General features: G+C 39.7%; 1 protein-coding gene across 1 annotated transcript; it reads right to left on the bottom strand.

The window, feature by feature from the left end:
- Positions 1-8434: 8434 nt before the first annotated feature.
- Positions 8435-10222, bottom strand: LOC103416213 (protein MEI2-like 7). The gene is made up of 3 exons (XM_070812989.1): positions 9825-10222; positions 8800-8947; positions 8435-8593 (listed from the first exon to the last, which is right to left on the bottom strand). The coding sequence occupies exons 1-3, from the start codon at positions 10220-10222 to the stop codon at positions 8435-8437; spliced, it is 705 nt and encodes a 234-aa protein (XP_070669090.1).
- Positions 10223-12885: the final 2663 nt, after the last annotated feature.

Genomic DNA, 12885 nt, shown 5'->3' with positions numbered 1-12885 from the left:
AAAGCTTGTTGGTGTGGTGGTCCCCACTCGAAGTTTTCTTTATCTTTCAATCTTAATAAAGGAGTCAGCGGCTGGATCTTGCCCGCTAAATTGGCAATGAATCTCCTCAAGAAATTAATTTTGCCCAGTAGCCTCTGGAGTTGTACCTTGTTGGTGGGTGAAGGTGACTCCATTATCGCCCGAGACTTATTCTTGTCCACTTCTACACCTCTTTGATGCACCAGGAATCCCAAGAAGTTGCCCGCTCTTACTCCAAACGCGCACTTCTTTGGATTCATCTTTAATTTGTGGATCCTTATCCTTGTTAATGCTTGTCTAAGGTCTTCCAGATGCTGCTCTTCTGTCTTAGACTTCACCACGATGTCATCGATGTATACTTCCATGCTCTGGCCAATCAGATCGTGGAAGATGGCATTCATTGCCCTCTGGTAGGTTGCACCAGCATTCTTGAGCCCGAATGGCATGACCAGATATTCATATGCCCCCACATGACCGGGACACCTAAAAGCTGTTTTATGTATATCTTCTGGAGCCATCTTTATCTGATTATACCCGGCATTCCCATCCATAAAAGATAAGACTTTATGCTTTGCTACTACATCTATGGATAGATCGGCCATGGGCATAGGATACTCGTCTTTTGGCGTAGCACCATTAATATTTCTGTAATCAACACAACATCGTACTGCTTTTGTTATAGCTTTTCAAACGGGTACAATGTTGGCTAACCACTCTACATACTTGGCTGGTCTGATAAAGCCAGCTTTTACTAGCCTTTCAATCTCTTCTTTGACCTTTTCTTCTATCTCCTTCGACATCCTTCGTGGTGCTTGCTTAACCGGTTTATATCCCTCCTTGATGGGCATTCTATGTTCCACCAAGGCTGAATCTAACTCTGGCATCTCAGTATAATGCCAAGCAAAACAGTCTTTCAATTCTTGCAAAAGGAAGATAATCTTTGCCCGATCATCAACCCCCAATAAACCACTAATTTGTATTGGTCTGGGATCCTCCTCCGTCCCTAGATCAATAACTTCCAGAGGATCTTGGACTTCTGGTGGTGGCTTATCTGGTTCTGTACATAAAAATTCGACTAGCTTCGGGTTTTCGGGCAAGTCGTCTGGCCCATCTAGGTCATAAATGCACTCGGCCATTTGGATGGCCCTATCCAATTCTTCCCTGCAAGATTCCTCCTTGCTTTCATGCTGGCTGGTTGAAGCTCCCACCTGCCATCCCTGCTCTTCTTTGTCCAAGAGCTCTCTTTCTTGCCTTCTTCCCTTCCCATACACCAACAGTGTTTTAATCAGGGATCTGACTGCCATTACCTGATATTTCTTCTTCTGTTCAGTCATTGATGGTGTAGGGGATTTGGGATGATACAAGGTCTATCTCACTCCTCTCTAGTAAGGAGCATTCCTTGTTCCAAAAGCTTTTGGGCCGTCACCTTGGTAGGGCGGCTGTTCTCATCGGCTCCTGAACATTTCAAGATTCCTACGTTGGGATTGTAGAAACTTGCTTCCGCAACGTTGGCTGTGGGGAGAAATGGCCGTGATTCGGCCTCTACCATCTCCCGCCTCTACCATCTCCTAAAAGCTTGGTCATCTTGTGCCCACCTCATGATAAACAGCCACTTGTTGATGGAGAGTGGAGGGTATGGCCAGACTTTGGTGGATCCAATCTATTCTGAGTAAGGCTCCATAAGTGGAGGTGCAGTCCACCACAAATAATGCCAACATGATCTGTTTAGATCCCAAATCCACTTCTAAAGGCAATATCCCATGGGTCTTGGTGATAACGCCCGAGAAGCTAGAGACCGTGAGGTCTGTAGGAATAAGATCCTCCGTACCTCTTCCCATTTTCCTCATTTGCTTGGCTGGTAACACATTAACAGTTGTTCCCCCATCTATTAAAACTCTCTTGAAATGCACCCCTTCCAAATGAGCTGTAACATATATGGGCTTCAGATGATTGGCCATCGAGATGTTCGGGCGGCTGAACACCATTTCGTTGGTATAAATCCTTAAAGGACCACTTTTGGATGCTTCAGAAGTTTCAGCCTTGCCCGATTCTCCTTCCTCGACTTCCTCCACATTGACATGTGCCATCATTGGCTCAGTTGTCAAGTAATCACCCTCCATAGTAACGGGCTGATCAGGTCTGGCACCAAACGTGGCAGACAATACGTATGCCATGTTGATATGAAAATTATTAGGCTCGAGCAAATCTTCTTTCTTGCTCCCAATCTAGTCCATGAATTCATCCAACCAGGCCATTGCATCGGGTGGAAGTAGTGGTTCTGGTGCCCCCTCCTGTTGATTCATGCCCGCATCCAGCGTTTGCTTTGGAACTTCACCAAAAGGATCCACCAACGGCAGAGAAGGTGGTTTTCTTTCAGATGAAACAGTTTCTAAACAAACGGGCTTTGGCTTCCATCCGGGAGTTGGTACCATGATTAGATCTTCTTGAGCCCGCCTCAAGATCCTATACTTCCCAGGGTGCTGGTTCTGCGGCACGTGATTCCCCTCGCCTTCTCCCTACTGGCCTTTCCTACCTCTTTCTTACTTTTCCAGCGGAGCTGATTACCTCCCCCAGAAGGTGTCTTCTCCAGTTTTAGATTTTGGGAGGCTTCAGATGTTGCGGGGGTCTTCAGGGAATTCATGTAGGCTTTGTGTTGCCTTTGAACTCTCCTGATCATGGAGGCTCCCATCTGTTTGGTAGGCTGTCCATTCTTTCCAACTACGTACCATTTCCGCCCGAGGTGGGCAAGATTTCCTTTCCTGACAGGATTTGTTATCCCATTAATCTTCTTGATTTCCCTCCCCATATAGCCATTTTGAGGATGATCTGTATCCCTCGATGTTTTGGCCTCCATATCTTCTGCCTCTTCAGAAGCTTCATGGTTTTGAAATACTTCTGATAAGGCTTTGGGTTGGGAATCACTTCCTGATCGTTGAAAAATGTTTCGGGAAATGTCTTTTCTTGTAGCCTGCTTAATCTTTTCGTGAGCTTCTCTTCTTTCATCTTCTTCTTTTCTCCTGATCAGTTCGTGATCAATGAGGATTCCAGCTGGGGGAATTTCGAGCTCACACTCGCATTGGCACTTACTACACATAACCATCCCCTTGATTATGGCTGCTTTTGGATATTCGGGCAGTTTGATCGCCCCTCCTGTAGGTTTTTTAGCCAGTCTTCCTTCCTCCGTTTCCTTTGTGATTTTTTCTTTTCCCTTCTCAGCCCATGCCATACTGATCATATTTATAGGGGCCTCAGAGAAGGGAACTGCAGGTTTGTCCATCGCCATTTCTTCTGGCTGGCTGGTTTTAAGTCTCTTTCCCTCAGGAGGAACCAAGTCTGTTTCTTTTCTGGAGCCTGTGGATGCTTTCTCCAATCTTTGCAACATCTGCAGCAACGTGGTTTGCAAATCTTCTGGCATTTTGACATATATCTTTTGATCAAATGTATCCCACCGGGCGTGCCAAAACTATGTTCGCGTCGGGAATTTCCGTCGGGGATGTTTTCTGGTCGGCGAGATGCACAGCTCCCCTGGAGGTTTGGCGCCGGTTGAGGGCTGCTGTCGGGCTTCTGCTTCGTGGTGGGGCTTTGTCGGGCAAGGCTCGTCGGGCAAGGCTTGTCGGGCAAGGCTGGAAGAAAAGGACAGCGTTAACTTTGAAATGTGCCTTTGTGGGGCCTTAGGTATAGGCATTGAGGCTTACAATCAAGATTAACCTCTAAGTACTCAGGCGTGCCACTGCCATCTTTAGCATGGCAGATGTGAAATGGATGTCGAGTTTTAGTTGTATGTATATATATGTGCCCGAGAAACCGCGTTAGTTATGACAGGTGCCTTTGTAGGGCCTTAGGTGTAGGCCTTGAGGCTTCCCATCGATAACTAAACCAGTGCTCGAATACATAATATTTGTTCCATTGATTGCAGGAGTCTTATAACTATTATACTTCTGATTACCCGTATTCGAGAGATAGAACGAACCCAAATAGGTGCCTTTGTGAGGCCTTAGGTGTAGGCCTTGAGGCTTCCTATCAGAATTCGTTCTTTATACTCAAACGTTCTAGACCGCGGAACGGAATGAATCCAAATAGGTGCCTTCGGTGGCCTTAGGTGTAGGCCTTGAGGCTTCCTATCAGAATCCATTCCATGCATAAGCGTTCTATGATAATCATAATATAATAGAAATAAAACTAAAGGGTAGGTTGATTACTTGCGCCCCAAGTAACTTCGGACTTCTTGTTTATCAAGGACTATCGTGGATGGGTTAAGTCCACATAAGGTTCTTTTTTATGCCTTGAGGCCAAGGACTTTTAACTGATCAGATATACATGCCCGAGGGCTTAGAACTTAGATCTGATTTGAACCATGAAGATATATTCAAATCGGGTCTAAGCACTGAGAGGTTCTTTTAATAGTCATCTTACTAGAAATAACTTGAATACAACTGGAAGTACACAACATATTGCTAGGCTAATGAATGAAAAGACAAAAACAAAGAAGGTCGGGCAAGGTTTAACCTTGTCGGGCAAGCTTGATCGTCTTGCTGGTTCCTATCTTTGTGGCTTATCAAGGTTCTGAGAGCTTTAGAAGGGGGTAAGGAGAGGGGTTTACAAAGAGAAATCGATACTACAGCAAGTTTGAACAAGGTAACAGAGCTATTACAAAGGTTTGAGTGAAGGCTTGTCCCGAAGGGGATGAAGGCTTGGGCTGACTACAGCTTCATTTTGAAGGCAAATCTGGCTTTGAGTAGAGTTTGTGCTTGCATTTGTTTGTTTGATTGAGTGTCCTTATTCCTGATTTCTCTTTCTTCTTTTATAGACAACCCAGCTTGGCCTCCTGTAGCAGCAACTTTGCCCGAATGCAACTTGAGAGGCAGTGACTCATCAGCTATTTTACTTGTTCTGCCATTCTAAAGTACTTTATGGGTTGTATAGTTGGTCAGTCTATACCACTTGGCCTTTGGGTAGGTGAGCAAGTGGCCTTCATGAACTGCACCAAGTCAGAAAAGCCCTTTCCTGCTTTTCTGGGTTTCGGCCAATTTGTTGGGCTTCGACCGACTCTTCCTTCAGGAATCCTTTTGGGCCAGCCTCTTTCTTGAGTCCAAAGTTTAAGTTTTGATCCAAACATCATCAAACAAGGTAAAGAATAAGTAGTCACTATAAAGGAAGTCTCGTCAGTTTGGAATCAAAATGCGCTTCTCTTCACAACTTCTGACTTTTGAAGCCATTATACTTTGGTGTCTTACTAGTTATCCTCAAATCTTCACTGCCTGTCTCTCTCAACGTTTTCAACTTCTATGTAAAACAACTCTTAAATATTATAATTTCAAGACATTTCTGACAAGTTGATAGGCATGGCAACAAACCTGAGAACCAATGTCCTTTAGTCAGAACTAAAAATCCGTTTGTATTAATCTTTGAACTTATTATAGTATGTTAAAATTTCCTGTCTTTTTAATGCCCTTTCAAACCTTTGTTTAGACTAGTATAACATATTTCATTGTCAAAACGAAACGGAATGATATTCCTGAAATGTATCCAACGATTAATATTGAGGCAGTAAAAGATCTACATGTACTAAATTTGTAACCGAAATTCCAAGTACAATTATTTGTTCAAAAGCATCGAACTAAATTTAAACTATGGGCCTCCATCTCAATAGCTCTCAACATGCACCAACAATGGCGGCAGACTCAGGGAACATAATGAAAGGGGGATCCCAAGCATAGGAAAATTTGACAGGAGGCACCAACAAGGTGCTACCCATTTGGAGGAGGCACACGTCACCTTGCTTCAAGAAGATTGACGTATCGACAGGCTCTGCAGAATGAAACCCTTTGCAATTCAAGATTATGCAAGAATTTCTACGTGAAGAAAGCATGCAGAGGGGGTACCGAAGCAAATCAATTTTTACAACTATTTACCTCTGCTAATGAGACAGAAAAGAAGAATCACAATGAAGGACTTGACCGAGGCAGCCATTTTTGAGAAAATTGTGCTAAAGATGTTTCGGTACTGAAATCGTAGGGGTAAGACTAAGATGGATGGTACCTGTGCTCATGGTCTAATTTATACACTGTATGGAAGGGGACTCCAATCGACAATTATAGTAATTAGTAAGAAATAAAATCAGATTATTATTTTTTTTCATTTGTTGCCAGAAGGAGAAGCAGTGGATTGAGTGCTTTATTGACCTAATGAGGGTGATGTTCATGAACTCATGAATAAATTCTTTAATTAATTTTTATTAATTGGAATTCTATAGGTTCATGCTTTAACTTTGAGTAATGATTTTCTATTTGTTGGGTTCAATGTACGTAAGTGGTGTTGTTAGAGTTTGTTTTGTTCCTCTTGTGAATTCTTCCTTGATTTTTATCATTTATAATGACTTCAATTTACCATTCCAGAAACAGCTGTGAACAGTTACTTGGCACTATGTGATACACCTCTTCTTTCAGTTCCATTATTATTGATGAAGATTTAGATATCAACTTATTATGATTGACCATTTTATGGTTTAGCTCAAATATTCCGCAACTTAGTACAAATATATTATTGTATTAAATTTTTTTTTTTAACAAACGATATTATTGATATTAAGGGAGAGGGGGCTGGGCTAAGTCTCACAATGGGTAACAATAATATGGTTCAAATTCGCCTTTGGCGAAAATCAAACTTAAGACCTCTCACTTACAAGTGAAAAGGAATACCACTAGACAGTAGCACTAAGTGACTATTAAAAAAATACTTTTAAATGTATTCAAGAATACTTTTGAACAAGTAGTGTAAATTGCTTTGTGCTGCTCGCCCTAGGATTTGTAGTGCATCTAAAATGGGTGTGGGTGTGGCTTCTCAGTGGCCTCAATCATTGTTTGATATATGTTAAGGGCTGGTTTGGGATTGTAGTACTTTAAAAAAAATAGTTTATTAAAAAATTTGGAACATCAAATGTGTTTGGTAAAACAAAAGAAAAAGTTCTTTTTTAAAAAACTGTTGTCAATGACACTAGAAAATCATAAAATAAAATAAAAGCAGAAGTAGGGTCTATCATGCTTCTAGAAAAGTGTTTTGTTTTCAAAGCATAGTGTTCACTGCTTATTTAATGAAATCTTTAAATGGCAAGTATACCCCTGCATATTTTACAAAATTACAACGTTTGCCATTACATTATTAGCCTTGACAATTATAATATCACATAAATATCATATTCTTTTTAGTCATTTAACATATCCACAACAATTTTATATAAAAGTTTACCCAACACTTAGTCACTGTTTTTTTTTTTTTTGGTTAAAAACAATTTAAAAAAATTAAAAATTTACCAAACACTCAACAAATTTATTTTACAGCTGTTCATTCTCACAACAATGCATAAACAGTTTTTTTTTTTAAAAGCACACCAATACCTAACTAGCCCTAAGTTTATGACAGTAAACTTAAGAGAAATTAAGTTTATAAATACATGTCCTTCAACAATTGGAGCCACATAGAAGACACTAATTTTTGGGGCAGAAAATTTGATCTATGTCATTTCTATGTGCATTCACTGCTATTCCTGTATGCTATCATGTTGAAATTAGCTAGATATGAACCCAAAATCTTGCTTACTTGACCGAGTGAATTGTAATTTTAATGTGCTAGTCACTGAGGGGAAAATATAGAGAAATGCTAAGGAGACTCTCAAAATGAGACTCCCACCACCTCATGTTTTAGGTATAATATTTTATAATGTTGACACGAGAATCATGCTCACAACATGAGTTGACGAGTAATTAATTCATGAAAAATTCCACTTTTGAGATAATTTCCTTAGCGTTTCTCGAAAATATATCTAATCATTGTATTGTGGTTGGTAATTGTTCAATTTCATATTTCAAGAAAATGGTGGTTTTGTTGGTATTGGAAAGAGAAAATATGTTTAATGAATAGTTCATCCTCCACTTTCAAGTTGAACAAAATTTCTTAATTTCAACATACCATAAATATAATGATTTTTTTTTTGTCAAAAAATATAATGAATTACTCAATCCAATCAAATTCTAAGCACGAGATAATCATATCCTATCGTATGATTGAAGTTATATTGGAGAAGGGAGAGTCGAATACACTATCCCGTGCTCGTATTATACAGAGAATAAGCAAGGTTTATAAGAACCATATGTCTCGAGAAATAAAATTATAACACTAATCAAGCATATAAAGCCAAGCATTTCCCATTGATCCTTAAAAACATCAACCACTTCACATAGCACACATATTTAAAGATACTCATTTGAAGTTCCTCACTTAAGAAGCCAACATCATGGCACATCATAAGACCATATATTTACAATTCAGATTTCAGCTAAAATTAAGACACCAAATATGTAAAATCATTGAAGCTTGGGAAAAATATATATATGACCAAATGAACCGCACAAGGCACAGATCACTTGTAGTAAGAGGGTTTGCCAGCAAGTTTTCCGACGACGGTTACCGTAGGCAGATTCATACCGTCACATGCAGGTGCCAAAACGACCGGCAGGTACGAATCTAGGTGACACCAAAACAGCTTGTACCTAAAATTTGCCATTAGAGAACTCTTGCCCTACAATATTTCAAAACCAAATAAGAAAATGAATAATATAAAAAATAAGCTCACTCACTGAAATTCGAAGATCCCAGTTCCAAAATAAAAACTCAGAACTTTTTTATTTTTTATTTTTTATTTTATAAATAAATAGATAAAAGTTTTAATTAGAAAACCCATCTTATATAATCAAAAAAAGGACTCAGGTTAATTAGTTAATTAACCTGGATTTCGGCACGTGTAACTTCACATATTTTTGGGTTGAATCCTACTCTCCAAGGTCGGTTGTGAAATTCCCAGTAAAATCTCAGTGCTCCTTCAGGACTTGTGAAATTCACAAACGCATAACCCAGATTTGAAATCCGCTTTCTCCTACATATATGGAAACAAAATTATCGAAAATAAAAACTACAACCGCACAAACAAGGTTTGTGAAAACTAATTAATTTCAGTGTAGTAAAAATTAAATGTTACTCACTTGAAGTCCATGGGCAGATAAACGAAATCGAACTTGGACTTGTTTCGTTCATCGCGTATGTGACGCATTTGGTTCTCTTGATAACAATGCGTTTTCAGTACGTTCAGAAAATCAGTCCTCCTACATATTGCCGACATGCTTTAATTTATAAATTAAAATAAAATTTAATGCAATCACATGTACTCTCGGACAAGACTTGTTGTTTCAGACAGAAAAGGGTAAACATTGGAGACGAAAAGTTCAGTCTTTAAAGAAAGAGGGACAAAAGAGATTTGCTATTTTCATGTTACTCCATATGAACAGTGAGTGTCGAAAGATGCAGAAAACATGCACAAACGCAGAAAAGTTACGATCTTTTTCCTCAAACAAAAATGAAGTTTCAAACTTTATCCTTTTTCTTGAGCAATAAATCCAAAATACCAAATGAACAGTGAGAGAGAGAGAGGGAGGGAGAGAGACAGAGACAGAGACAGAGATTAGGAATTTTGGAAGAACGTTTTCAAACTTTATTTTCAAACCAAAATAATGTTCCGACCTTCTTATTTTCAAACCAAAATAAAGGTTCGATTTTTTTTTTCTTTTTCTTTCCAAAGCTCAATCTTTCTTTTTTCAATCCACAATAAAGTTACGATCCTTTTGTTCCACAAATAAAATCCAAAATCTCAAAGTGCAGAGAGAGAGAGAGAGAGAGAGAGAGAGAGAGAGAGAGAGAGGGTGTTATACTTAAACTGATTGGGGATATTCTTAACCATGACAGTGGTTATACGAGACCTTGCTTGTCCATCAGGACAAGATGGAAAAGGAATGACAAGCTTCTTCTCTTCTTCATGCAGCTGCATCTCCCCCTTGTTTTTCGGAACCCACTTTGCACCATGATCAAGATTTTTCGGAACCCACTTTGCCCCATGATCAAGCTTCCTCCATGGCCTACTCGTCCTATCTGATGTTCTCCTGGGAGGAGGAGGAGGAGGAATATTAGGGCCATTGAAAATTTTGCTGGGGTGGACCCTTTTGCCCTTACTGTTACCTGGACGTCTCCCTGCCCTAGGAAGTTGAAGATTATTTGGAGCAGAAAAGGGTTGGCAAACAACAGTATTGGGTTTCCATGGTTCTGCATACGGGTTCAGCTGGGGACCTTGTGGTTGTGTATTGTAGCTAAAGGAAGCCATGGGAGAGAAGATCAGATAACTGAAAACTGAGAACTGAGAGAAGGGCTTTATAATCAGAAGGCAAACGGCTGTGGGTGGAGGGAGGGTTTAGAGTGTAAGGTTGTTGTTAAGCATATTAGGGTGGGTGTGTGGATGAATGGTTAGGATGTAATTTGCGGTGAGCTTAGTACCTATATGGCTAAAGGAATAGGCTTTTCAGAACTGGGGTGTTTTCTTTAGGCAATTTTGGGAATAAGATCAGAGCTCTGGTGAGAATTGGCAGGTGCATGTAGAAGCCATGATTCTCTTCATTTAATGCTCTCATGGCTTTGTTTCCATACAAGACAAATCACCCCTAAACTCTACATATGGCGGCATAATATATTTTATAGAGAGAGATAGAGAGACTCATGGTTACATTTTCAATTTTAATTCCAGAACAACCAAAAGGAAAATTGTTTGAGAAATGAAAATTAAATAAGTAATTAAATAGTTATTTTTCGTTTTTGAATTTAAATAAACAAAGATTTATTTGCTATATGTTCGACGGAGTTAAGGTTGGTGTAGATCAGTGCTAGCAAATTGTTCGGTTTTTATTGAAAAAGTATTAAAAAGGCTTTTATATATTTAAAACATCGCAATTTGCACTCTCAAGTTTTGATGCAATACTTCATCTTTAAAACATTGTAGCGTTATACACAAAATTGTGCTTTAATTTCAATCTCATACATGATCAATTCGTCAAATTAAGCGTGATGATGTGGAAAAACGTAAGTTCCACATATTTGCTTGCGTGGCTATAAAAAATATAAATCATTTTTAAAAAGGTTGAAAAATTAGAAAACTCAAGCCAAGTGCGCCCCTTGTGAGAAATATCTCTAGAAACCCTTCAGTTGCCGCCTATTCCCTTTGGGTCTATGGGTAGGCAGTAGCCCCTCCCCTCCCTCCTGCTTCCTCCATGCTTCCCACCAACTTTCTTCTCTCACACTCTCCTCATCTCTCACCCGTTTTCCCCTTCTTTATTTGCCTTGCCTTTCCCTGTTGGCTATTTTGCTCCATTTGTCATTGATGGTAGCTTGCCCCATCTTCCAAAGACGGTGGTATGCCCTATCTATTGATGGTGGCTCTCCCCAGTCCCTGATTTTCAGTGGTGGTGGGCTTGAGATTGACTTCTGATTGGGCAATTTGGTTCCCTTCCTTTCGGTTTTCCGCTCATTCCCCAAAGACTTTTGTTTTGCTACACTGAATCCAAATTAGCCCAAAAAATATCTCAAATCCCTAATTTTACAACATCTCATATTTCTCCACATTGTGTCTCATACATCTGTTATCCTCTATCCTTCCATCCCTTCACCTATATATCCTCCAATTCCCTGCCAGATGCCTGCCTTTGAATGAGAAAACTTATATGGCCATTGTGTTCACTAAACACCTCAAGAGCAAGTAGTCATTCACTTAAATGAAGGTATGCAAAACCATTTTGGTGGTTTGAGTCTCTACGCCTCCTCCTTTTGCAGTTTTAATTGTGTTTTGTCTACTTGCTTTGTTTGTATGGGAATTCTTCTATTGTTGGTCCTCGGGTGGCAAACTTGGTTGCTGGGTTTGGTTGTTTCTTTTGTTGGTTGAGTGTTTTTGGAGAATTTTACTATATTGTTTGTGGATCTTAGGTCTTGTGAAATTAGGGATTTGTTTTGTTATTAATTTGGGCCTGCTTTGTATGTTTTTGTTTTTGTTTTGTGGCCTTTGTTTTTTGTCGGTGCTGATGGTGTATCTGCGGACCCGAGCATTAGAATGGTGAGTTACACAATGGTTATGATGGTGACAAATTATGTCAACCCATTGAGTCTAATTCGATCTTCATGTGCTATGCTTGGCTTCGCTGTCTTTTCGGCCTAATTGCATTTTTATGTTTATATCCTGTAACATTTGTAACATGTTCTTCTATTAATGAAGTTTGTTTGTACCATACTTGACCGATCTCGAAATTACCAAGCACCGGTCAGCTTCATATATTCAAGGATTCACTGAGGGGTTCATGCTGAGGCACCCCTGCCAAAGCACAAGAGTTTCCCTCCAACGATGAGGTCAATCACAGCACGACATATGTCAACATCAGAATAAAGTTCATAGAGTCCCACATCGACCGCGACGGACAAAAGCTAAAGACTCTCCTCAACTATGAAGGAAGATCATTCTCCTACAATGAATCCCTAATGTCATTATTGTACTCAAATTGGTCATCAAAACCTACTAATGATGATTATGCTTAAACTTGATTATTTGTGTAAACCCTTCACTATTAATGAGAACTCCTTTACTCTGTAGACGTAGCCAGACTTAGGGTGACCCACGTACATCTTGTGTTTGCTTCCTTATCTTTATCTCTTTACACATTATCATCACTAGGTGACCGGAGCAACTGAGCGAATGTCACAAACTTGTCACTTTACGTTGTTCCAAAGTCTTCACTGATTTTGTGCATCAACATTTGGCACCATATGTGGAAACGACACTTATTTCTACTCTCTCTAGCTTTGTCAAGCTAGTTTATATCTTTCGTACACTCTCATTTGATTAGGTATCCCTCTTTAACATGGGAAGCGAAGGAAGCCACAGCACGCATAACAATACCCCCTCGTGCCTAGTGTGAGATAGCGAAGGATGGAAAGAAAGAAGTTTGCTAT

Source organism: Malus domestica, chromosome 15, assembly GCF_042453785.1.
Source record: "Malus domestica chromosome 15, GDT2T_hap1".
Taxonomy (NCBI): Eukaryota; Viridiplantae; Streptophyta; class Magnoliopsida; order Rosales; family Rosaceae; genus Malus; species Malus domestica.
This window is presented reverse-complemented; position numbering and strand designations above follow the sequence as displayed.

What these genes read in the sequence shown, in the direction of transcription:
- LOC103416213 (XM_070812989.1), bottom strand. Translation starts at nt 10,222, where the DNA reads ATGGCTTCCTTTAGCTACAATACACAACCACAAGGTCCCCAGCTGAAC. An exon ending in TGTCCTGATGGACAAGCAAG is followed by an intron (nt 8,948 to 9,824) that starts GTCTCGTATAAC and finishes CCATATATGTAG; the next exon opens with GAGAAAGCGGATTTCAAATC. An exon ending in TTACACGTGCCGAAATCCAG is followed by an intron (nt 8,594 to 8,799) that starts GTTAATTAACTA and finishes GAAATATTGTAG; the next exon opens with GGCAAGAGTTCTCTAATGGC.